At 38.1% G+C, this 27500-nt stretch overlaps 1 protein-coding gene across 2 annotated transcripts; it reads left to right on the forward strand.

The window, feature by feature from the left end:
• SLC40A1 (solute carrier family 40 member 1) lies at positions 1–26745 on the forward strand. 2 transcript variants are annotated; one of them, XM_003406172.4, is made up of 8 exons: positions 2–345; positions 837–904; positions 7621–7780; positions 10249–10364; positions 11504–11630; positions 22004–22249; positions 23110–23766; positions 25116–26745. In XM_003406172.4, the coding sequence occupies exons 1-8, from the start codon at positions 303–305 to the stop codon at positions 25427–25429; spliced, it is 1731 nt and encodes a 576-aa protein (XP_003406220.1). In that variant the 5' UTR covers positions 2–302; the 3' UTR covers positions 25430–26745. The 2 variants fall into 2 exon arrangements, with proteins under 2 accessions (XP_064142974.1, XP_003406220.1); XM_064286904.1 differs by lacking the exon at positions 7621–7780 and having other exon boundaries at positions 1–345.
• The last annotated feature ends 755 nt before the right edge of the window (positions 26746–27500 follow it).

Here is a 27500-nt window from a genome sequence, read left to right on the forward strand (position 1 = left end):
CGGGCGGCAGTGCTCCGGGCCTTTCTCGGGCGGCTGTTAGCACCCAACCCGCTTCCATAAGGCTTTTCCTTTCCAACTTCAGCTACAGTGTTGGCTAAGTTTGGAAAGAAGACACAAAGAAGACCCCCGGGCCGTTTTTCTTTTATTTGTCATAATAGTCGTAGGAATCTTTTTGCACAAGGTAGTTGTGTTTTTAGCGGTGCTGTCTTCTGTTCCTTGCACTCCTGTTAACAACAAGCACCTCGGAAGAGCAGCAGCAGCAACAGTAGCAACAGAAGAGCAAGCCGGGGGCGCCTGGTGTCATGACCAGGACAAGGCATCAAAACCGTCAGGGAGGATGCTGTGGTGAGTTGTGTTGACCAAATGCATGTGCTGGAAACACAGCTTGGGCTTTGGAGACAAGCAGATCCTCCACGCAAGTTTTGGGGTAATGTGACTCAGCTGTTAACCAAAGTGCTTTGTAGCTCTTTTAACTGATTTCGCAAGAGTTGAGGAAGAAAGGCTTGGGAAAAGGCGTTTGCACACAGGCAAGGATGGAGTGGGTTGGGCAGTTTGGTTGTCTTGTGTTAAAAAAAAAAAAAGTTAAAGAATGTTGAAACAAGAGCTTTCTTCACTTTATGTGAAGTTGGGCAGTTATTGACCAACAGGCAGTGCTGAATTTAAGTGAGTAGTAAAGTAAATGCAATGCATCCATTCCTAGGTGACTTGGTAAAATGTACATGACTTACCCCACAACGTAGTTTTTAATGTTCATGTTTTAATAAAAACAAATGGTAAAGCAGCTCACTCAAGTGACTAAATATGCTTACTACCTTTCCGCCTGTATGTGCTTGCAGGATCCTTAGAAAACTACCTGACTTCTGCAAAATTCCTTCTCTACCTTGGCCATTTTCTATCTACCTGGGTAAGTGAGAATGTACAGTAATTTTTACAACATATGTTGCACAATTTCGTGTTTGCTTTCATTTGGGCCCATTGCATTAAGCCAACTTCCAGTTTTGTCATGCAGTTAAAGAGAGAAATTATCCAATGAAATAACAAAGAAGTTATTTTCATCAAAGCTATGTTCCCAGCGGTGTTAGTAAAGAAAACTTCATAGATATTGACAAATATCCACAGACGGGATTAACAAGGGCAAGGATAGTTACATTGTTTACAAATTGTATGTTGCGTTATGAGGCTTAGTAAATGGTAATATCTACAACTAAGAATAGATGGATGTCTCATACCTTCTATGCTTTCACATTTTGAGATATTGGTCCATTTTCTCCTTTTGTTCAAATTTAATACTAGCATGCTGCACTGAGAAAATACAGTAGAATGCTGGAGTGACTTATGGTTATAGGCTAATAATAAAAAAATAGTACTTGAAAATTAATTTAAATATAAATGACCCCAAGAGCAAATATCTGGGTGACAAAATTCTTAGTCTTTAAAAATTCTATCTGCTATTAGCTATGTGTGGGGCATCTCAGGCTATCTTGAAAACTATCATCCAATGAACTAAGTTGTTTTAAAATCAGCAACTGACTCGTAGCTCTCCCTCTGACTTCTGTGTGGTCTTGGAAAAGTCTCACCATTTTGGTGGGCCTAGGTTCCTTCATCAACCAAAAAACAACAAAAGAGTAATTTCAGAAGGATGCTGGATGTGTATTTAATTATGATGATTAAAAAAATTAAACAATTGCTCTTATCGTTTAAAAATAATAAATGTGGATATATTCATGCCTCATATGTAAATATTGGGCCATAAATAAGGGCCATAAATAAGGAGAAAGAATTTTGAGAGAACATATTTTGAATGCTATTTAAAAAAAAAAAAATTGGAAACTTTTATTGAGTTGTCCCTAAGATATGAATTTAACCTATTGTTTGAGGAAACCTGTACTCATGCCCTTGGAAAATTATTAAGCTAGGTTATCAGCTGTCTAAGGAATAGCAGTTCATAGATAGCTGTTTAGAAATGTAAGCTCCTATCTTCCCTGAGGCTTAGACAGGGATGACTCTGCAAATATACGTGAGCAAAGTGGAACTGGTATGAGTTTGCTTCTATTCCAAATAGCCAATGATTCTAAGTAGAAATCTAGTTAAACTGCATTTAATAAATCTAAACCAAGTTTGTTCTTCCCAATTTAACTTACTAAGTGTTAAGTATTAAGAAGAGTTCCTGGGTAGCACAGTTGAATACTTGGCTAATAGCCAAAAGGTTAGCATTTTGAACCCATCCCAACGCGCTTTGGCAGAAAGGCCTGGCAGTATGCTTCCGAAAGGTCACAGCCATGAAAACCCTATGGAGTGCAGTTTTACTCTGAAAACACATGGGGTCGCTATGAGTCGGAATTGACTCGACAGCAACTTGTTGGTGACTAATGGTTAAGTATTAAGAAGATCAATAACAAGAGGTTGGAGTAGTATCCGAAATTCTCATCTTGTGGTCAGGACCCAGCTCTTAGAGGAAGAAGGCACCCCACTTCCAAATACTGATTTAGTTTAAGGTTTGGTTAATGGGCTGGAAGGTCAGATTTGCCAAAAATGTGTGCAACTATAAGAGATATTTTTAACATGTTAATTAAAAGTCCCACAAGAAAAGTGACAGATACTTTTCCAATCTTAGAGTAAGTTACACTCTTAAGAAAGCAAAGGGAGTTCCTGTGGGAAAGCTGAATTAAAGGAAAAAAAAAAAAAAAAAGGAACTATATATGGTTTAGTGAACTTTTATTTCTCACTGCAAAGGGGAGCAAAAGGAGCAACACTTTCCAACTCCAGGTAGTTCCATCTTTGGGTTTTGTCTCTTGTTTAGCATTTTGCCTGATTTTATAACAACACAATATGTATGTTAATATATTTAAGTATATACATATATCTGTATATCCCCCTGGTGCCCCTGCTAAATCATGATTTCCTACACAATGACCATAGGGATGTCAGAATGGATGGTTATCTCAGGTTAGGATTGTGTGGGATTGAATGACTTTTATTTCTGACTTTATTTCTATCTGCCAACGGATCAATACATTTTTACTGTGTGCTAACAGAATGTGAAAAGGGGGTGGTGTAAGTGGTTAAGAGTTTGGATGCTAACCAAAAGGTCGGCAGTTCAAATCCACCAGGTGTTCCTTGGAAACCCTATGGAGCAGCTCCGCTGTGTCCTATTGGGTTGCTATGAGTTGGAATCAATTCGACAGCAATGGGTTTGGGTTTTTTTTTGTTTATTAGAATGTAGTTTAAGAAGTGGATTTTATCATCAAGGAGCTTATCATATGATTTTATGTTTTTTTTTTTAGAAAAATATATCTAAGCATGAAAAGATTCTTATGTCATTATTCTGTGGACTGTCTCCATTTATATTGCGGATGTTTGCACAGCTCCAGCCCTCACTTCCCTCATGTCTTTGCTTATAGAGGCCTTCTGTAATCGTCTCCCCATTCCTCCTGACTTTATTTTTCCTCATAACACTTACTACCATTTAAATGTAGACTCGACGGCAACGGGGGAACGGGGAACCTGTTAAATAAGGTGTAATGGTATTACCTGATGGTGTAATGGTTAAGAGCTTGGATGCTAACTGAAAGGTGGGAAGTTCAAACCCACCAGCCACTCTGCAGGAGAAAGATGTGGCAGTCTGCTTCCATAAAGATTACAGGCTTGAAAACCGTACGGGGAGAGGAGTGTGCTTCTTAGTTTAGTCAGATACATGAGACCAAATGGGCAGCTCCTGTTTGAAGGCAAGATGAGAAGGCAGGAAGGGACAGGAACTGGTCAAATGGACACAGGGAACCCAGTGTGGAAAGGGGGAGTGTGCTGTCACATTGTGGGGATTGCAACTAATGTCGCAAAACAATATGTGTACAAATTTTTGTATAAGAAAGTAACTTGAGCTGCAAACTTTCACCTAAAGCCCAATTAAAAAAAAAAAAATTCCAGCGACACTGCTTGCTAGGAATGTCATCGTGCCTCAGTCTGCTAATCTGTAGGATGGAAATAATAGTAACACCACCTCACAGAGTTGTTGAGAGAGTTATATGAGAAAATGAGTAAACACTAAATAAATGTTAGCTATTTTTTTTTATAGTAATATTAGTTGCAGTATAGGAGCCCTGGTGGCACAAGGGTTGGGTGTTCTGCTGCTAGCTGAAGGTTTGGTGGTTTGAACCTTACTGGTGGCTGTGAAGGAAAAGGAGCCTAGCAGTCTGCCCCCATAGAGACTGTAGCCAAGAAGGCCCTATGGGGTAGTTCTACTCTGTCCCATGAAGTAGCTGTGAATCCCAGTGGACTCGAAGGCACCTAACAACAATAATAACAACAGGGGGTGTAATTAATTACACTTCTCTGCATTCATCCCCTCCCCAAACCTATACTACAAATCAGTTGAGAGATCAACACACGAGTCAAACTGATGGCCATCTGTACATAATCCTAACGGATGATTAAACTGTATGAGGGAGGTGGCTAAACTTGTGGTCACAAGTCTACTTTTTCTTCAGAATTCACCACCACACCCGGTCCCCCACAGTTGTAGGCCTGGCCTCTACAGCGCCAAGAATGTACCTGAGTAAGTGAGAAAAGAAAAACTCTATGGGGCAGCTCTACCCTGTCCTATAGGGTCTTTGTGAGTCAGAATCTACTTGATGGCACACGACAGCACAACCACCTGTTACAGATTTGTTTTTGGTTTTGCTCACTTCATTGTGAGCTACATGAAGAAATGGATGTTGATTTTTGTTCACTGCTGAAACTCTAGTGCCTGCAACAGTATTGGGTACATAGTAACCTCTCCATGGATATTAAGTGGATTAATGACCCTGATCATTCTTTCACAGATATTAAGTAGGCATTCTGCTGTCAGTCGAGTGAGCAAGTGAGCATAGACAGACATGTAAGCAGATTATCAGGAAGGCAGGAAACGGAAATAAGGAAGTAATGGGTGGGCTTGAGATTGCACTCGTTCAACATTTAGATTCTACCTGATTCTTGGGCTCTTTGCGAGCTTAGAATCTGTTGTGTCTTTAGTTACCCACATTGGAAATTGGGGTAATGAGTACAATTTCATCTCTTTCCCTCAAGGAGGTGGTAGGCTATACAGGGATAAACAAGAGAGAAAACTTCCATTTAATAATACTTATTTTGATGGTCTGCTCTAGAGGAATCTAGAACAAATTCTTTTGGAAAAAAAGATAGGAGTAAGCAAAAAAGAAAGAAGCAACTGTATTAGAATGCTAATCTCTTACTCTTTATGCTAAGAAAGAAGAAATTCCCTCACTGAGGCTTTTTATTATTTTCAGTATTTATGTGTTTCTGTCTTTTTTTTTGGAGCTGTTCAGAGGACTGGAGATTTGGATAAATTACCTTCTCTCTCCCTATCCTGTTCTATTCTAAACAAATCTAAATTTGTTTTTATGTTAAAGACTGAGAAGGGAGCTTAGTTTGCTGTTTTTATTGGCATCTCTATTAACTTACCTTTTTATTGGTACCTTCAGACAATAGTATGTGTGTGGTACCATTTAGTACAATGGTATTTGAATCTTAGCCAATTCCTACTTAAAATTTAATTGCAAAAACTTCCTATCATTTGTTTATCAAAGCAAATTTAAAAAATAAGCTGTCTCAGAGGTATTAATCTTGGTAATTAATGATTTATCCTCATACCTCTTGAATATTCATGGAATAACTCTAATACACCAGAACAATATAGTTGATAAATCAGTTTAGGTTTTTGCAGCTCTTCTATATTCACTTTATTCCACAACAGGGATGCACTGGACATCCACTCCTTTGTTGATTCCACAAATATTTGTTGTGCACCTACTCTGGTCATGTTAAAAGTGCTGTGCGGAGGGTTGAGGGTATAGCAAGTTCTAGAGCCCACTTCCCAGGCTATCAAGTGAGTACCAGTCTTTCAAACATGGTGCTAAGGGCCTCCAGTGTTTTTTGCTTATTTATTTATTTTAATGTTTACATGACTATATCCACCTCATCCTCCAAAGTCCGACTCTTATGTTAATTTTAAATTGTGATTCAAAATTATGCTTCTAATCCCCTAAAACATGGTTTCTTGACCTTGGAGCTATTGACATTTTGGGCTGGATAATTTTTTGTTGTAGGGGAGTGTCCTGTACATTTTAGGATGTTCATCAGCATCCCTGACCTCTATCCACTAGATGCCAATAGCACTCCCACCCAGTTGTGACAACCTGAAATGTCTCCATGGGCCACATGATCCCAGGGGGGTAAAATCACTCCTGGGTGAGAACTACTGGTCTGCACTAAGCTTATTTTACCTGATCGCTATTGTCGTTCTAGGCCATTGACTCGATTCCATCTCATAGCGACCCTGTATGACAGAGTAGAACTGCCCCATAGAGTTGCCTAGGCTATGATCTTTATGGGAGCAGATCTCCAGGTCTTTACTCCTGCAGAGCCACTGGTGAGTTTGAACTGCTGACCTTTCAGTTAGCAACTGAGCGCTTAACCATTACACTACCAGGGCTCCTTACATGATTGCTAGCATGCATCAATATAAATTTTGAGTACATAAGATTGTTGTCTTGGCTTTAACTTTTTTAAATCGTTTGACATACCAAGATAATACTTTACTTGTCATGTATTAAATTTATCAAGAAGATGTTAACAGGTTTTAGAAAGAACTAGGACCATTAAGAATAGGGTCAAATCTATACAGAACCCAGTCTGGGAATTTAGTCTCCGGTAGTGATAACCAGAGATAAATTGCTAAAGAACTTTATTGTTCTTCTTGATGTTAACCTCAGAGGCCAGGGATGGACCCTAAAGTCTCTTAATAAGGTCCATTATTGATTTCTTATGTATTCATTTACCTGACTCATTTAAAAGCTTTGTTAAACTTATACTAGATTTTGTAGTAATGAATTCCAAAACCCCCTACATACTGAGTCTATGTGAAGAAATGTCTTTTTTTTTCTTTCAAAACCCATCTAAATTAAAACATTTAAATTAAATATTACATTTAAATTTATTTCTGATATCTGGGTTCACGATGTGCTAGAATTTGCCGTTTTTAAGTTCATCTTTCTGGTCACCCTGCTGTTGGGTGGCTTTGAAATTTATTCATGAAATAGAATGTTACAGGTAAATGAAACTCTAGAGATCATATAGTCTATGCCTATTTCTTTATACATTGAGCAACTGATTTTTTTTTGACATTAAAGGCATGCTAGTATTTGTAAACTATACTGTCATTTATTCTGGTTTAATAGAAAATAATTTTATGCCTCTCACATCAGGATGGGCAAATTCCAGCCCCATGTAGAAACCTGGCACACAGGAAACAAGCTTTGTCTCAAAAAACATTCTTGGGTCAAGAAACTATATATTTTTTTTTTCCTGGAATGATAACAAGTTTGCGTGTTTCATTAATATCATGGCTTTCAGAGTTTACTTAGTATTTGGGCAAGAATATTTTCTACAGTGCCAGGATGAACTATTTTAATACCTGCCCCATGTTCAATGCATACAAGAATCGTTGACTTTGAAAGTCTGATGATGCAGGTGGGAAGTACCCTTTTGATAAGGAAGCAACTTCCTGAGTACCATTGACTAGAAGGTAAAAATATCTTATCAAAGCCTCTTCTTTTCTTATTCAAGGGAGATCGAATGTGGCACTTTGCAGTGTCTGTGTTTCTGGTAGAGCTCTATGGAAACAGCCTCCTCTTGACTGCAGTCTACGGGCTGGTGGTGGCAGGATCTGTTTTGTTCCTGGGAGCCATCATTGGTGATTGGGTGGATAAGAACGCCAGACTTAAAGGTGAGTGTTCTTATAACTAAGCCCTTGTTTCTAAAAAGACCAGTGCCTGAGCTACTTCTGTAATAGAAGAAAAAACAAACCAAGATCAAGCACTGTGATTAACTCGGTGTTATATATGCCCCACCTCAAGGGATTGGGTGCTTGGTGGCAGGACCCCCACATTGAGGGTCCTGTGACTCCTACAAAATGTTGGGTTGCCAGGACACCTGAGGTGTAATAACTTTTTTTTTTTGTATCTTTGTTCATAAATTCCAGACGTTAATGATTAACATCCTGGCACTTTTCTGGGAACCATGTCAAACATTAAAAGTTTGCTTAATTCTAGGTGCCTTTGTCAGCATGAGTTCCTCTAGTATGATGTTCCTAGGATGGTTTTAATATCTGTCCTCTGGGTTACTGTGTTTCATATAGTGGTGTCTGTGTATGTGGCAGGAGAAAAATTGAAAAGTAAATATAGATTCAAAGGAGAATATCTGAGCCTGGATCACAAAGAGCTGAATTATTTCTTTTTAGGGAAAAAGAAGAAATAATAATATAGTAACATTTTTTCCAGAGCATTAATACTGAGATCATTCTGTTTATACAGGAAAGGGAGAAAATGATTGAGCAATTTAATTATCCAGGGTATAGGGCAGTGTGGATAATTATAGAGAGCAGCATTCTCCTGAATTCTCAGTGGGTCATGCCAAGACCTGGCATACCTGCCTTAGACATTGGGGAAAGACTGAGATAGTGTCAGTTTCTTGCAATGACTACTTCTGGATATGGAGCAACCTGGATTATCAAATTCTAGAACTTGATGCTATTAGTAAAATGGTCAAGACAAATATTTTTTTCAGTTTTGAGAATGGGTAGACCAGAATGCATATAGAAAAATGTTATGTATTCCAGAAAAAAAAAAAAAAAACTCCTAGTTATTTAGATAATCATTAAAAAAAAAAAAAAAAACCAAACCCTTGCCATCAAGTTGATTCTGACTCATAGTGACCCTATAGATCATCATACATAGGAATATTATACTTAGGAACCTTTAGTCTTGTGATTGTTGAGTACTATGATTGTAGGTGGAGCTCTGGTGGTGTAGTAGTTAAGATCTTGACTGCTGAGCAAAAAGTCGGCAGTTCCAATCCACCAGCTGCTCTTTGGAAACCCTATGGAGCAGTTCTACTTTGTCCTGTAGGGTTGCTATGAGTTGAAATTAACTTAGGGGCAATGGGTTTTGGGTTTTATGATTGTAGTTTAGGGAAAAATGCTGAGTTGGATGAAGAGAGTGATTCTGTATAATCAGCTTATGTGTCACCCTCCATGAGAAACTTTCCTTGATGCCTGTAGGCTGAGTTAACCACTCCTTCCTCTCTGAGCTCACAAAGCTTTGTTAATACCTCTCTACTGCCCTTACACTGTTATAACTCTGTTCACATACCTGTCTTCCGCTCCTGGAAGCTAAGAACCTCGTTCAGTTAATATTTAATTCTAGCACAATGAATGAATGCATGAAAGTATGAATGAATTATGTGTTAGGATTTTATTTCAAACCACTTTCAGAAAGCAGTTTGATTTATCTTGAAGCTTTGATATCATCTTTCAAGCCAGTATGAGCTTTATTATCCTTGAAGACAAGACCTGTAATTATACTTTACATATCCAATCGTTTGTATTTTTCAAAATGCTTTCGTAAGTATTTTATTTGAGCATTATAATGACCCTATAAAATAAGAAAGGCAGGTATTACCATCCTCACCTTACCGTCACAGGCACTAAAGCACAGAAATGTTAGGTATCTTTCCCTAGATCATCTACCTAGTGACAGAGAAAAGACTGCCAGGTGTCCTTACCTGTTCTTATTCCAGTGCTTTATCCATATGGCTACCTCATGATCAGAAAGCTCTCATTTCCTGTGAGGAAAGGTATAGCTTAGAATTTCTTACAGATGGCATTAATATGCCAAAAGAAACATACTGCTGCTTTATTCTTGACAAATTTTGTCTTTCCTATTTTTTTTTTTTATTTACCCATTCCATCATATCTTACCAGATTCAGCTGGCTATGTAGGAGGTTATGGATTCAATAATCTCTTCCTTAACCTTCTCCATAACTACCTACATATTCTTGTTTTAGCTAGGCACATGCTTAAGCAAAAAACGGATGAAAAATGGATCTTCTCTATGTAGTAATTCTGTTTATGTTAGTAAACTTTCAAGAGAATAAATGAAAATTTAGTAGTTATGAATGACTCCAACTGATAGAGAAAAAGTTGTGGGTACTTCATCATTCTTTCTGCAAGTTTTACTGGCCTGGTGTGATCTCCTGGCTCATAGTGGGAATAGTTGAGGTAGTTGAGGCAGGATTTACTCCAGGAAAACCTTTTCTCTTGTAAGAATTATGCATGTAGAACAGTGATGTGTGGATAAAAACAGCCCTACTGAGAAGTTTGGTATAGTGAACACTTTGTTTTTCCCTCTTTGTAGTGGCCCAGACTTCCCTGGTGGTACAGAATGTATCGGTCATCCTGTGTGGAATCATCCTGATGATAGTTTTCTTACATAAAGACGAGCTTCTGACCATGTACCATGGATGGGCTCTTGTAAGTTCTCAATGAGATACTTGATTTCAAAAAATGGAACACCTGGTAGTGGTAAAAGATGAAAACCCTTGGAGGATAGGAGGTGTCTTTTTGCAAATGTGCCCTTTAATATTGATATCTATGTCTAATATCCCCAACAGTTTTTTTTTGGGGGGGGGGTGGTTTATGTCTAATATCCCTTACAGTTTTTTTTCCCATAACAGACAGGTACTCAGTAAGTATTGTTTAAATTTAAATTTTGTCCTTTTGGTTTTTAATGACATTTCCATAAATTTATTGTAATTTAACTGTTAGTTTTAAGCTCATTAGCATTAATCTGTAATTGGTTCACACTGTGTAAAAAATGTTACGTATATGTCATGATTGTGTTCCTCCAGTAGTAATTGGTATTTCTGTCTGAGGATGTGGCTTGAAGTAGAAGAGGAGAGGGATATGGTAGGATGGAAAACACTGGGTTTGATGTCCATGTTGAAACTTTTATGTAGATTTGGATTGATATTATGGAATTTCAAAGCTAGAGAGGACATTAGAAATCTTCTAGTCTAGTCCTTCATTTTGTTGATTAAAAAAACTAAGGCAAAGTAAGGTTAGTTAATTGCCGGGTGTCATGCAACTAGAAAGTATCAGCTCCGATTTATTTTTATTGATTTATTTTATCATGTTTTAGGTGAAAGTTTGCAGCTCAAGTTAATTTCTCATACAAAAATTTATACACATATTGTTAATGTGACATTAGTTGCAATCCCTATAATCAGAGCTCCGATTTAAATACAGATCTTCTCATTTCCTCTTTAGTGTTCTTCCCAGAGGAGATATTTGTACGAAAAATGTTAGAAACAAGCAATGTGTTAACATTTTACGATAAGCTATATCACCTAAATGTATACAGGCTATTAGAATTTTTATAGTGTGTGTACTAAAAATGATTCGGAATAGGAAGATATATATCCTTTCACTTGACCTCTGGTATTTATTGTTTCACGTGTGCAAAGTAAAATGATTTCTTATAAGTGAAATTAAAACCAGAATTTTATTATTGTATTACCAAAGGCCATTTTAAAGTACCTTGCATGGATAGGTGGGTCCAGTGTGATAATATAACTGACATTTTAACTCAACTTTTTCTTGCAACTCCTTAGACTTCCTGCTATATTTTGATCATCAGTATTGCAAATATTGCAAATTTGGCTAGTACCGCTACTGCGATCACAATCCAGAGGGACTGGATTGTTGTTGTTGCAGGAGAAGACAGAAGCAAATTAGCAGGTAATTTGTTTTTCTCTTTCAACTGAATGGGTTATATTAGGATTTACTTTAAATCAATAGAAGCAAGTGAGACTGTGACTTTTTTATAGTTCCAGATATTTTTTGAGAATAATGGGTTGAAAGTATTTTTCTTTTCCTTTACTACATTGTCAATCTCAGTGTGAAGATTTATTTTACTGTTATAAAATTAATTTTTAGGACAGGTAATTTCTCTTTCATTTTATGAAAACCCAGAAAGAGAACACTCTCATTTAAACTCTCTTTTTTATTCTGTCAAGTGTTTCTAAATGTTTGCTTAATACTTAGAACATGAAAATCTGACATGGGTAAATACTGAATCAATCATACAATGGATATTATTTTTCTCCAAACCAAATGGAACAAACAATTCTAGGAGAGACTCTAGAATTTAATTTCTTCTACTTTAAAGTTGTAATTTATAATTTTTATTACATTATATATGAGTAATAGAATAGGTGCTGTTACAAATCCTAAAGAAATAGAAAACAGAGTACAATTTTTAAGATGCTTACAGTCTTAGTTATCCATTGGAAACATATACAAGTGGCCAAAGAAAGACCGAACTGTGCTTACAAAGAAACATGTCCTATTATGTCAATATTACCTGGGCTCAGAATAACTTACCTCATTTTATATATTCTCCCTGCTCACCGTGAAACACACAGGCACACATTGGATTGATAATTACATAGGGTGAAGGAGAAAGGGTACACCTACCTACTGGTCAGACCAGCTGAATCAACCCTGCTGGTCATTGAGATAATGGATATATTGCCCAGCCATCCTGACAGACAGTAAATACCCTGATGACTTAAATGGCTTATCCTAGGACAAAGAGGCAAGATTATGTACTGAGGTTATCAAGCAACTTTGCTTGACTAGACCACGTGATTTTTTAAAAAAAATAAGGAAGAAGAAGGAAAAAAAGATGAAAGGAGTGAGGAGAGAAAGGGAGCAAAGTTTGTGGAAGATCTAAAACAAAAAGAATTTGCGTGAGTCATTGCTTTCTGATAGCAGTGTTGTAATTGACATAGAAATACACAGTGATTACAGTAGTTAAGCATTAGGCTGCTCACCAAAAGGATGACAGTTCAAATCCACCAGCTGGTCCTTGAAAACTCTATCGGGCAGTTCTACTCAGTCCTGCAGGGTCACTGTGTGTTGGAATCGACTCAACAGCAGTGGGTTTTTTTGGTTTTAGGATAAATTTAGCACATGTGAGTCTGGACTGTAGGAGATTCTTTATGGAGGTCAAGTAGTGATTTTCCTTGACTTTTCTTCCTTTGATCATTTACTGAAAAGGAAGAATTCCTTATCTCTTTTGTCTTTCTGAATTATAAAAAAAGGCTTTGTCCTTTATTTGTTTACTTTCTCTTTTTAACATTACTATTTTAAGTATGTAATACATGTCCATGTTTTAAAATTCAAAAGGTAAAAAGGCATGTTGTTATTGTCAGGTGCCATCAAGTCAGTTCCAACTCATAGTGACCCTATCTACAACACAATAAAATACTGCCCAGCCCTGCACCATCCTCACAATCGTTGCTATATTTGAGACCATTGTTGCAGCCGCTGTGTCAATCCATCTCATGGAGAGTTGTCTTCTTTTTTTGCTGACCCTCCACTTTACCAAGCATGATATCCTTCTCCAGGGACTGGTCCCTCCTGATAACATGTCCAAATTACATGAGAGGAAGTCTTGCCATCCTTGTTTTTAAGGAGCATTCTGTTTATACTTCTTCCAAGACAGATTTGTTCACTCTTCTGGCAGTCCATGGTATATTCAATATCCTTTGTTAACACCATAATTCAAATGCATCAATTTTTCTTCGGTCTTCCTTATTCATTTTCCAGCTTTTGCATCCATACGAGGCCATTGAAAATACCATGGCTTGGGTCAGGCATACCTTAGTCCTCAACGTAACATCTTTGCTTTCTAATACTTAAAGTCTTTTGCAGCAGATTTGCCCAGTGCGTATGTCATTTGATTTCTTGACTGCTGCTTCCATGGTTGTTGATTTTGGATCCATATAAAACGAAATCCTTGATGACTTCGGTCTTTTCTCCATTATCATAATGTTGCTTATTGGCCCAGTCTTAGGACCAATACTGGACCCATGCAAAGAGCTGGAGATGGAAAACCAAAAGGGAAGAACACGCTTGGGGTTTCTCAAGCTGAAAGAACTGAAGAAAAAATTCAAGCCTCGAGTTGCAATAGTGAAGGATTCCATGGGGAAAATATTAAACGACGCAGGAAGCATCAAAAGAAGATGGAAGGAATACACAGAGTCATTATACCAAAAAGAATTAGTCGATATTCAACCATTTCAAGAGGTGGCATATGATCAGGAACCAATGGTACTGAAGGAAGAAGTCCAAGGCGCTCTGAAGGCATTGGCGAAAAACAAGGCTCCAGGAATTGATGGAATATCAATTGAGATGTTTCAACAAACACATGCAGCGCTGGAGGTGCTCACTTGTCTATGCCAAGAAGTATGGAAGACAGCTTCCTGGCCAGCTGACTGGAAGAGATCCATATTTATGCCTATTCCCAAGAAAGGTGGTCCAACCAAATGTGGAAATTATAGTACAATATCATTAATATCACATGCAAGCAAAATTTTGCTGAAGATCATTCAAAAACGGCTGCAAGAGTATATCAGTAGGGAACTGCCAGAAATTCAGGCCGGTTTCAGAAGAGGACGTGGAACCAGGGATATCATTGCTGATGTCAGATGGATCCTGGCTGAAAGCAGAGAGTACCAGAAGGATGTTTACCTGTGTTTTATTGACTATGCAAAGGCATTCGACTGTGGATCATAACAAACTATGGATAACATCACGAAGGATCGAAATTCCAGAACACTTAATTGTGCTCATGAGGAACCATTACATAGATCAAGAGGCAGTTGTTCGGATAGAACAAGGGGATACTGATTGGTTTAAAGTCAGGAAAGGTGTGTGTCAGGGTTGTATTCTTTCACCGTACGTATTTAATCTGTATGCTGAACAAATAATCTGAGAAGCTGGACTATATGAAGAAGAACGGGGCATCAGGATTGGAGGGAGACTCATTAACAACCTGCATTATGCAGATGATACAAACTTGCTTGCTGAAAATGAAGAGGACTTGAAGCACTTACTAATGAAGATCAAAGACTACAGCCTTCAGTATGGACTGCACCTCAACATGAAAAAAAAAATCCTTACAACTGGACCAATGAGCAACATCATGATAAACAGAGAAAAGATTAAAGTTGTGAAGGATTTCATTTTACTTGGATCCACAATCAACGGCCACGGAAGCAGCAGCCAGGAAATCAAAAGACGCATTGCATTGGGCAAATCTGCTTCAAAGGACTTCTTCAAAGTGTTGAAGAGCAAAGATGTCACCCTGAAGACTAAGGTGCGCCTGACCCAAGCCATGGTATTTTCAATAGCATCATATGCATGTGAGAGCTGGACAATGAATAAGGAAGACCGAAGAAGAGTTGACGCCTTTGAATTGTGGTGTTGGAGAAGAATATTTAATATACCATGGACTGCCAAAAGAACGAACAAATCTGTCCTGGACGAAGTGCGGCCAGAATGCTCCTTAGAAGCAAGGATGGCGAGACTGTGTCTTACATACTTTGGACATGTTGTCAGGAGGGATCAGTCCCTGGAGAAGGACATCATGCTTGGCAGAGTACAGGGTCAGCGGAAAAGCAGAAGACCCTCGACGAGGTGGATTGACACAGTGGCTGCAACAATGAGCTGAAGCATAACAATGATTGTAAGGATGGCGCAGGACCGGGTGGTGTTTTATTCTGTTGTCCATAGGGTCGCTATGAGTCGAAACCGACTCAATGGCACCTAACAACAACAACAACAATATTGGTCCAGTTGTGAAAATTTTTGTTTTATGTTGACATATAATCCATGCTGTAGTCTTTGATCTTCATCAGTAAGTGCCTCAAGTCCTCTTCACTTTCAGCAAGGAAGGTTGTGTCATCTGCATATGGCAGGTTGTTAATAAGGCTTCCTCCAATCCTGATGCCACATTTTTCGTATAGTCCAGCCTCTCGGATTATTTGTTCAGCATAGAGATTGAATAAGTATGGTGTCAGAATACAACCTTGACACATTTCAAAAGCATAGATTTTGAAAATAGGTTACATGTGTTTGTTGGAATATATTTTGGAAAAAATGTTGGCTTTTTAAAATGATTTCCTCTCATTTATCTAAACTTCTTAACTGAACTCATTTTGGCTCTTCTAGTTTTTCAAAATGTATCTATCTTGATATATTTTGAAGAATAGCTCTGTAAAGAGAAAGTTATTCAGAATTTTTAGCTTATTCTCAATGGATAGGTAGATAAATCCCATATAACTTTGTAATGTCCCAGGAGAAGAACAACAAAAAAACGTGACTGGCCATCTCTCAGCTGGTCCTCTGTATATGATTATTATTACAGCTTGGAAGAATCTAGGCCAACCAGTTGATTTTCTAATGTTCTGGAATTTCTCAAGCTTAAGTCTTTCAATTCTTGTCCACTCTAAGTTAGTTTTTGGCATGTGGTATTCTTTCACATCCAGGCAGGAGTGCGAGTTAGTATGTGAATAAAGGAAAACCTACATGCTGTCTTTTCTGAAGTTTAACCTCGGAATTTGTGTTGTTCAGAGCAAGATACAGAAACTTCTTTAATTTAGGGGTTCAGCAAGGGTCTAACTATGAATTTTTTGTGCCATAAAGCGGAGTAAAAGTTGAGCCAAGAAAAAGATGGAAATAAAGGAAAAATCGAAGAAAGAAGGGAAAAAGTACACCTGGAAGTGACTGCAGCTGGTGCCCTGAGCACCTCTGACGTTGTGTCTTTGTACGGAGATATACATAGTCAGGAATAATTTAGGTTTATGCAGGCCAGTTTTTCAGGGTTGCTGGCAGAGACTGTTAGAAACCCCAAGCCGGGTACTAGGTGTGGAAGGCTGAATCTGTGTGCGTTCTGAGTGTCATGTGTATGTGTGTGTAGCTGAAGGAGAAGAGGTGTATACTTAAAGAATAAAGGCTGTGAGCTGGATGCTAACTATTTCCACTTCCTTTTAATATCCCAGTGTTTCTTGATTTCGAGGCAGGTTTAAAATTGGAAGCTGTATCACTGAGGGGAAAGAACAGGAGAAATTTCCCTAGCAAGGTTAAAAATTTTTAGAATTTCAGCGGCATCAGGCCAAAATATAGCTGCCACCATCCAATTTAGATAACCTCAGAAAGGATAGTGTTTTTCATATAAAGAGATACTGGTAATTAATCTGTTAGCCAATTTTTTTAGGTACTTTAGTGGTTTTTATTTTTCAAACATATTCTTGTATCATAACCCTTAGCCTCTCCAACCTGTTTAAACTCACTTCCTTTTCCCGGCCTTTTAACTCCATCTGCTGCTTCACTTCCTTCCTTATTGCCTTTGTGAGTCACTGTTAATAGCTTCTGAGGTTTTTCTTGCCCACAATTCTAAAGGAAAATCTGCTACTAAACTTGACCAATTATGGCAGATAAATTTCATGTTTGAACTCAATTGATAAAAATTTTTTTCTTTTTGGGTTAAACAAGCCTGCTAGGTGCTAGTTTCTCAGCAAATATCTTTTTTAAATTGTTCCAGTATTAAGATATGATATCCTCTTTATAAGTGCAAGGAGCCCTGGTGGTGCAGTGTTAAAGCCTTGGCTGCTAATCGAAAGGTCTGTGGTTCCATACCACCAGCTGCCCCATGGGGGAAAGATGCAGCATTCAGCTCCCGTGAAGATTATAGCCTTGGAAACCCTATGGGACAATTTCTGCTCTGTCCTATACTAGGGTCACTATGAGTCAGAATTGACCTGATGGCAATGGATTTATAATGGCAAGTAGTTACTTAATGCCATATTCTGGTCCACAACTATAGCTGAAAACAGTTAAATTGCAATTATATGAGCACAGATTTGTGTTTTTTAATAAGAATTAATATAAATTTGTAGTATAAATTTAGAAGAATGATTCTTCTCTATCCTGTTACCAGTAAAATTATTAGGTAGTTCTTTTTATTTAACCCATTCTGCTTTGGAGGAAAAAAAAGCTTTTTTGCTGAAACTACATTTCTGCTGACACCTAAATATTAACTGCCAAAGTATAATGTTAAAGATAGAAATTCATGGCTTTGAGAAACTCCATATGCATTTGAAAACTCGGGTAGAGAAATAGTACAGTAACAAATAATTTTTACTAAATAACTTTTTTTTTGGTTATTGTTCTGGACTTTAAGATTCAAGTGTTTCCTTAATTTATTTTGTGCATTCAAATTATCCAGTTATTTGGGTCACTTCTATACTTCTTTGTTAGCATTAGGTTGGAACCTTATTAATGGGAGGCAGATGGAAGTTAGTGAAGCCCCTGCAAAACCAGTCATGTGTAAAATCAATGAAAACTGCCTTTGCCTCTCAAGTGAAAGGTGAAATCTGTCAAAGTTCTCCTGTTATCAAGTAAGCATTATGTACTCAAGGACTAAGTGGAAGGTAATTGAGGACCAGAAAGAATTAGAGAAAGAACAAAGGCAATTTTCTGTTAGTGTACTTATTAGTCACGTACTGCTTTTCACCTAAGGAATCCCTTAAAGACTTGCCTTATTTTCACTCTACCTTATGAAACAGAGAATGAGAAAGTAGATCATTTTCTTGACTTCCACTTCCTCTCCTTCATTGTTCTCTACCCTGACTCAGTTGTAGTTATACCCCGGACTTTGTCATCACCAATAAATCCTCTCTTTCCATAATTTCAATCTTAGGCACCCATCTCTTGAACTAACATCTCCTATTTTTCCAGCTCAATTCTTCTGGTACCCCAACTCCAACAATCCTCCCACCTCATTGACATCTTTAAGTCCTTGATTCCAGTACCTTTTCCCTGTTCATGACCCCTCTTTTGTCTCACTTCCTTATCCTGCTTCAATCCCAAGGTCAATCATTACAATCATCTGCTAGCATGTACCCTGAACACACTTGCCTCCTCTTATTTTGGTATGTAAGAACTTGGTTAAATCCAGTGCTCCACAGTTGAGCATGGGCGGAGAAAAGCATACATGCTTGCTTACTACTCTAAAGTTCACGATCGCTGGGTTCAAGTTGGCCCTTTCATGTTGCTGGATGATCATACCATTTTCCCTGGTCCCTTCCTTCTCCCACTTTCCTAGATGACTGTCTCGATGTTTTCTTCTCTCTCCTCATACATTCTTTACCTCCTCCCCCATCCTCACTTTTCTGATGACCTTGCTTTCTATTTTTTGAGAATATGGAAGAAATGAGAAGAGAACCTGCATGTGCTCCTACCGTCATGTCTCTCTTCCTACCTGTACCTAAAGCCATGTATATTCTCCATATTCATGTTACTATTGCCGTATTGTTTGTGTTTCTGTCAAAGGACAACCACTCTACTTGTGTAGTAGATTCAGATTTCATCTTTCTCATATATTTTATCATTCCCATCAGCATATAAACATCTATAATTTTGCCCTTTCTAAAAATACCCATCTTTACCACACTTCCTGCCTTACCACCCCACTTCTTTGTTCTCCTTTTTAGCAAAACTTATAAAAAAGAATTGTTTATGCTCACTCTTTTCAATTCTTTTCTGTGGCTAGAACATCACTTTTCATAAACCCAGGAGGAAACATTCGCATAGTGCTCTGGGGGGAGGGGGGTGCCACCGACTTAAAATAGGATATAAATGGTGTCCCATGGAGTTGTGTACTTAGTATCTTAAACCAGCTTCAATCAGGCATTTGCTCTGCCACTCTACCAAAACCCCTGGAGGTCCCTGATAGCCACCACGTGACCGCATCTGGTGCTTCTCTCAGTGCTTATCTATCTTGACCTATCAGGAACACATGACATAGTTGATTACTCCCTCCTGTCTGAAGTACTGTCTCCACTTGGCTACTAGGACACCACACCCTCCTGGGTTTCCTTGTCTTTTGCTAGTTCCACCCCACCTTTCTGACCTCTGAACTTTGTTGCATTTTGAACTCATTCCTTAGACCTCCTGTCTTCTTGATCTACATTCACTTTCTTGGTGATCCACTCCAGTTTCATTATATTTAAAAATCAACAATGCCTACACTTTGCAAATCTGGTCCATGCTTCTTCCCTGAATTCCAGGCGTATGTACTCAACTGCCTATTTTCATGACTTCTCAATTGTCAGTTGTTGTCGTTGTTAGGTGCCATTGAGCTACCCTATCTACAACGGAACAAAACATTGCCCTGTCCTGTGCTATCCTCACAATTGTTTAAGCCCATCACTGTAGCCACTGTGTCAGCCCATCTTGTCGAGGGTCTTCCTCTTTTTTGCTGACCCTCTACTTTACCAATCATGATGTCCTTCTCTAGGCACTGGTTCCTCCTGATAACATGTCCAAAGAACGTGAGACCAAGTCTTCCCTTCCTTGTTTCTAAGGAGCTTTCTGGCTGTACTTCTTCCAAGACAGATTTATTTGTTCTTCTGGAAGTCCATGGTGTATTCAATACCATAATTAAAAGGCGTCAATTCTTCCTCAGTCTTCCTTTTTCATTGTCCAGCTTTTGCATGCATATGATGCATGTGAGGCAATTGAAAATACCGTGGCTTGAGTCAGGCACACCTTAGTCCTCAAAGTGACATCGATTATCAGTAGGCCATTCAAAATCACATCTCCGAAATCAAATGCTTAATTCTTCTGAAGTTTTCCCTTTTTTTTAGTTAATGGCAACTCTGTACTTCCAGTTGCTCAGGCCAAAAACTTGAGAGTCATCCTTGATTCCTTTCTTTCTCTCACATTCCATACCTAATCTGTTAGCAAATCCTCCTCATTCTACCTTTCGAGTATATCTTGACCTGTTTCTCCCCATTTCTATTGTTAAAAACCCTTTGCTGTAACTCCGACTCATAGCAACCCTATAGGACAGAGTAGAATTGCCCCATGGGGTTTCCAAGGAGTGACTGGTAGATTGAAACTACTGATTTTTTTGGTTAGCAGCCTAACTCTTAACCACTGCACCACCAGGGCTCCATTGCTATTGTTACTACTATTCATTTCCCACCTAGCTCCTTGCCTCCACCTCTGCCTACTGTTCCACTTCCCTTTATCCCACAATCTTTTCTCAACAGAATGAAACTTTTAAATTATGAATCAGACTGTACTACCTCTCTGTTCAAAACCTTCCAATGGTTTCCTGTCCACAGATCCAATATAATTGCGCCATCTTCCCCTATTCTCTGACTTCATCTTTTCCTGTCCCTCCCTCACTCATTTCTAACCCTACTGACTCCTTGCTGTTCCTCTAACACGCCAGGCATGCTTCTGTTGCCCTAGGACTTTACACTTCCCTTGGTCTGAAATTCTGTTTTGTTGATATCCACATGGCTCACTTTTTTGCCTCTTTCCACTTAAGGTTTTGCTCTGATGCCCCCCTTTTCCAGTGACTCCTCCCCTACCCCTTAAAACAAAAATCCTCCTTTTCATCTGAGCCCTTGCTATTCTTTTCTGCTTAATTTTTTTTGCCATAGCATTTAATGAACATCTGACATACGATGTGTATTTATATGCATGATGATTTATTATCTTTCTCTTCGTACTAGAATGTAAATGAAGAGAAAGATAATAAAGGGTATTCTTTTCTTAGTGCCTAGAATGTTGCCAGCTTTTAATAAGCATTCAATAAATATTTATTGAATACCCCCGGACACCCTTTTAACTCAGTAATGAAGTCACTTGTGAGGTTCACCCTTCAGCCAAAGATTAGACAGACCCATAAAACAAACAATAATACACATAGCTTAACCATTTATACAAGACTAAATGGGCACACCAGCTCAGGGGCAAGGACAAGAGGGCAGGAGGGGACAGGAAAGCTGGACTAATAGAAATGGGAAACCCAAGGTCGAGAAGAGGAGAGTGTTGACACGTCAGGGGGTAGGCAACCAGTGTCACAAAACAACATGAGTATTGTTTAATGAGAAACTAATTTGCTCTGTAAACCTTCATCTAAAGCACACACACACAAAAGAGTGAGGTTATATAATAAAAAAATAAATTTGTTGAAAAAATGAATATAGAGTGACTTGCATTCATTTTAAAAGTTGGTGTTAGACTAATTTATAAAACGCCAAGAAAACTGGTTTTTAAGGCATGCTTAGTGTGACTTGATCAAAACAATAAATGTTTTTCTAACAAAATGGTTTATCCACAGAGTGCTTTTTAGAAATTTATGTAGTAGGAATCTATGCTCTTAGTTTATATCCCTATGTTTTGTAAGTATAACAGTCTCTCTTTGATAGGTTATACTTACCTGTCTCTTTTACCTGGCTCTGTAGATATGAATGCTACAATACGAAGGATTGACCAGTTAACCAATATCTTGGCCCCCATGGCTGTTGGCCAGATTATGACATTTGGCTCCCCAGTCATCGGCTGTGGTTTCATTTCGGGCTGGAATTTGGTGTCCATGTGTGTGGAGTACTTTCTGCTCTGGAAAGTTTACCAGAAAACCCCTGCTCTAGCTGTGAAAGCTGCTCTTAAAGTAGAGGAAACCGAATTGAAACAGCTGAATGTACACAAAGGTAAACTCAACAGGATGATGAGTCCTTTTATCCTGATGTTCAGACCTTAAATGCTGGTGAAGACCAAAACTATTTTGAGTTTGCGTCAGGTTTTATTACCACTAAAGGCCTCTGTTAGGCTAAATATATCACTTTGGTGAATGAGGCAAAGCCCAGGCTTTAGAGGATATGGGGAACAGCTCTGGGTTGAATCTGAAGGGCCTGGAATGGGACCCTGAACCTTTTCCTTAACGCTTGCTGTAAACACAGAGGGGTGACTAGTTGAGGGATAGCAGGAAAAAGTTGAGCCGCAAGAATGGGAAGAACAATAGAAAAAGAGAACAAGAGAATTCCTAGGACTCTACAAAGGAGCAATTAAATTACATGGCCATATGTTGGCTGTTTGTAAAACAGTGAAAGGGAGTGAGGACATGAGGTGGACATTTTCCAAGAAGAAAAGAGGAAGTTGGGCTTCTAGGCAAATGGAACTTAACAAGGCCCCAGAAAATATGACGCTGTGTTTTCCTAGACTTAGTAATTTTTTTATTTTATCTGATGAGTTTTCCTGCTAGTTACTTTTAGTGGCAGTATAATTTCTGAAAGAAAGAGAGGGAGAGAAATAAAAGAAGAAGGGGAGAGAGGGGAGGAAGAGAGAGAGAATATTAATCACTTGTATTTTACTTATTTAACATAAATGTTACTTGGAGATCGTACCTTGGCTGGAATTCTCAGATTATTAGTAAAAAAAAAGAGAGAATGTAGTGACCAAGGGTACACGTGGGAAAAGGGGAAGGGGAGAAGAAAAAAATGCCAGTAAGATGATTGGCTTATTTTTTAATGCCCCCCAGACTCCCAAAATGACGATGATTCTTTATTAACAGACACTGAGCCAAAACCCCTGGAGGAAACTCGTCTAATGGGTGAGAAGGACCCTAACATCCTTGAGCTTGAACACAAGCAAGAGCCTAGCTGTGCCTCCCAGATGGCTGAGCCCTTCCGCACTTTCCGAGATGGATGGGTCTCCTATTACAACCAGCCAATATTTCTGGCCGGCATGGGTCTTGCTTTCCTCTACATGACTGTCCTGGGCTTCGACTGCATCACCACAGGGTACGCCTATACTCAGGGGCTGAGCGGTTCCATCCTCAGTATTTTGATGGGAGCTTCAGCCATAACTGGAATCATGGGAACTGTGGCTTTTACTTGGCTCCGCCGAAAATGTGGCCTGGTTCGGACTGGTCTGATCTCAGGAGTTGCACAGCTTTCCTGTTTGATCTTGTGCGTGATCTCTGTATTCATGCCTGGAAGTCCCTTGGACTTGTCTGTTTCTCCTTTTGAGGATATCCGTTCTAGGTTCATTCAAGTCGAGCCACCGCCCATACCTACAACTACAAAAATACCTGACCCCACCTTTTCAACTGAAACGCACACGTCAAATGGGTCTGGTCCTGTTATTACTGCCACAGAGATGAGTCCTCAATCTGTGCCCATAATCTCTGTCAGTCTGCTCTTTGCAGGTGTCATTGCTGCTAGAATTGGTAAGAAATCTCTTTTTGTATATTAATTAACTGAAGTGTCATGTTACCATGTGGGGACAGAAAATTCAGTAATCAGCGATCTGAAATATTCCCTTGAATGTTAATTTAAGCAAAAATCCATTTATACTTATGTACAGTCTAGTTTTTTATTATGAAAATTTTATTTTACCTTTAAAATAACTATGTGTGTGTGTTTATATACATATACTTTCTTAAAACATGTTTAGGTCTTGAAAATATTTTCTAAATGAACATCTTAGGTATTTACCCTTATAATTTAATTCATTGGTTAAAAAAAGATATTAGCTATGATAATTTTACTGTCATTTAGCAATTTAGAGCCTACATTGCTATAACTCTACCAGAAGAACTGTAATTTAGAGACTATGTCTATGGGATGAGGTGAAAAAGATAGTGTTTTTGGTTTTCAAAAAATGGCATAGTAGATAGGAAAAAAAAAATCAGAGGTCCTCTATAGCTGATGTGTGTTATATACCTTGCCACACAAATGGATTTTATAGCTCTGGAAAGAAACTTAATGTGAAGACTTCTTACAAAGCAAAATTTAAGTAATCATTAATAGAGTACTGATGAATAACCCCTGGCCAAATTCTTTTTTAAAATGAAACCATGTTTATCTTGTGATTCAGAGCATGTTCATTAGTTTATCAAAGACATTAATATTGAAGCAAGACGGCTTTATTGTAGGGGCTTTAGAGCCGAAGCAGTAAATGCACTAATGGCTTGAAGTTTGCTTGTGGCTACGTTATGGTTACACTTTAACCATAACAATCTATTAGTTCCATTTAGTTTAAGCTTTCAAAATGCTAGTACTTGCAATAGGATTTATTATGTTTCTGACTTTAGAGTTTTTCTTTTGTAATATAAATAATCATAGGAAAACAGAAATTTAAATGTTTGGAGATTAGGGAAGTAAAAAATCACTTTGTGAATGCATTAATAACCTGGGATTCATTAATCAAAAGTAATTCTCTAAGACAAGGCTATGGTTAAAAATATGTAAGTGACTTTAAGGCAGCACAGGAGCCCTGGTGGCGCAATGGTTAAAGTGCTCAGCTGCGAACCAAAAGGTCAGTGGTTTGAAACCACCAGTGGCTCTGCGGGAGGAAGATGTGGTAGTCTGCTTCTGTAAAGGTTTACAGCCTCGGAAACCCAGTGAAGTCGCCGTGAGTCAGAATTGACTGGATGGCAGTTTTTTTTTTTTTGGCTAAAGCAGCAGGGCCAAAATGTATATTTTGCATATGTCAACAAATTTATACCTATAAATCTGAAATGTACGGGTTATAAGTTAACATTCAGTCTTCTAAAAAAATATCTTTTTTTAATAGGTCTTTGGTCTTTTGATTTAACTGTGACACAGCTGCTGCAAGAAAATGTAATCGAATCTGAAAGAGGCATTATTAATGGTGTCCAGAACTCTATGAACTATCTCCTTGATCTTCTGCATTTCATCATGGTCATCCTGGCTCCGAATCCTGAAGCTTTTGGCTTGCTCGTATTGATTTCAGTCTCCTTTGTGGCCATGGGCCACATTATGTATTTTCGATTTGCCCAAAAAACTCTGGGCTACCGGCTTTTTGCTTGTGGTCCTGATCAAAATGAAGTCACGAATGGAAATCAAAGTAATACATCTGTTGTGTGAGACAGTTTAACTGTTGCTATACCTGTTACTAGATTATATAGAGCACATGTGCTTATTTTAGACTTTAAAGTTCCTATAAATCATTGGGTGTTTCTCTCTAGTTTTCTCACAGCTGTGCTTTGAGGGCTAAAGGCTATTCACTAAGAAGCCTAAGTCAGCTGAAATGAGGTGGTTAATTTCCCTTCCATTTAGAGATAGACAAATAATAGGAAAAAGAAAAACTCAGTTTACATATGGGAAAGAAACTGGTAACACCAAGTTTCCCTGTTTCTCATGAGCAGATAAAATTTTACATAAAGGAGTGATGTGGATCAAATTATTCCTTGGCAGATATTTATTATCTGTACTAGAATTCAGATATGTCACTTTTCCCTAAAACTCATTCTTGTTCAAGTAAGTTTACTTTTTTGGTATCTTATTCTCATTTGTACTATAAAAACAAATAAATTCTACTCTAAGTATGAAGGCTAAAGTTTGATAACCAGTATTATCCTTACTGATTCTATTGATCTTAAGGGATTTGCATGTATGTGGAGAAACTAAATACTTAACTAGAATTCTCCAATAGGGCTTATGGCTTAACTTGAGGGAGCACTTTCATATTTTTATCAGCATATAGGGCAAAATATTTTAATAAGCATATGTATAGTACTTCATAAAATGGCTACCCATAAGGTGCAGGTAGAAGCAAAGCTGTAGATTTATAACGCAGTGGGTATATAAGAACTTCAAATATGCCAGTAGTTTTCAAATATAACATGCTAAGAGTTTGACCATAGAAGCTAGAAGTCATACAGAAGAGTGAGATCCAAATTTAATTCATGCCGCCATCATTAATGACCTCCTCTAGCTTGGAAAAGTAGGCTAAGTCTTACGCCTGGAAAGTTAAATGTAGAAGGAAACCCCGCACTAAGAAAGGTTTTATTTTATAAATCATTTGATTTACTTTTAACACAGAGCATTTTTGCTTTTACTGTTTTGTACTCAGGAATTATTTTTACATAGTTGTAGAGCAAGAATGTTCATAAATGTATTCCTTTCAAATGTCTTTGAGAAGAATGGAGGAAAAAAAAGAACCTTTTGTATGTATTTTTAAAAACTGTTTTACAAGCCATTTTGCAACATGCCAGTACCAGTGTGGTACTTTGCCTTAACTGTTTATGCACTTTCACTGAGACTACAATACGTTGCCATGAGCACTTTCTTTGTCCTTGAGGTTTAATCTTTTTCTTCATTCTGCAGTATGACATAATGATTTGCTACATTGTAAAATCTTTGTAAAATATTTCTATATAAAAATATTTTTAAAATCTTGATTTCTTTTTTCCTGAATTGTATTTCCCCTTATTTAATGTTGCTTTAGTTTTTTTTTTTTTTTTTTTTTTTAGTTACAGAACATCTGTTTTAGGTAATGTGTGTTTTTTTTGTTTTTTTTTTTAAGCTATAGTTTCATAATAATTCAGAATTTTTGGTGTCATCTCTATACTCATATTTCTAGTTTTTAGTGGCCTGGATAAAAGTGTAGTGTATATGAGGCCCATCACTCCTTCTTTGACCTCAAACAAGTCACTTAAACTATCTGTGTTCTATTTTGCCTTCTGTAAATTGGAGCTGATACTATAAAAGCAACCCTATCTATCTCACCACTATCCTGATTGTATCAAAAAAGATAAAACATGTGGAAGTATTTTGTGAACTACAAGACTACGAGGTGTTATCACTAGGGATTGGATCTAGGTAATGAGTCCTCTCAGCAGGCAGAGGCTTACTGATACTCAACAGAGAGTACAGGCACATTTACTAAAGACCTGATCTATGACCCCACTATGATCGGTCCCAGGGAAGCAGATAGGACTTAGACATAGTTGATTAAAGGCTCATTTCCCCCCCAAATTGGGAGCTTGTGAACTTTTGGCATCTGTCTGTAGCTACTAATCTGCTCGTGACTTTCAAGCAGACGGGAGATGCCTCTGTGATGTTTGACTACAGTCTTGAATGGGTCATCTGCTTCCTCCCACAGGGGTCACTTGGAGCTAGAGATCTGCTCTGAGTGTTTACAGCTGTAACTGAA

Source organism: Loxodonta africana, chromosome 6 (assembly GCF_030014295.1).
Source record: "Loxodonta africana isolate mLoxAfr1 chromosome 6, mLoxAfr1.hap2, whole genome shotgun sequence".
In the NCBI taxonomy this organism is placed as follows: Eukaryota; Metazoa; Chordata; class Mammalia; order Proboscidea; family Elephantidae; genus Loxodonta; species Loxodonta africana.

What these genes read in the sequence shown, in the direction of transcription:
- SLC40A1 (XM_003406172.4), top strand. Translation starts at nt 303, where the DNA reads ATGACCAGGACAAGGCATCAAAACCGTCAGGGAGGATGCTGTG. An exon ending in TAAGAACGCCAGACTTAAAG is followed by an intron (nt 7,781 to 10,248) that starts GTGAGTGTTCTT and finishes CCCTCTTTGTAG; the next exon opens with TGGCCCAGACTTCCCTGGTG. An exon ending in AGACAGAAGCAAATTAGCAG is followed by an intron (nt 11,631 to 22,003) that starts GTAATTTGTTTT and finishes CTGGCTCTGTAG; the next exon opens with ATATGAATGCTACAATACGA.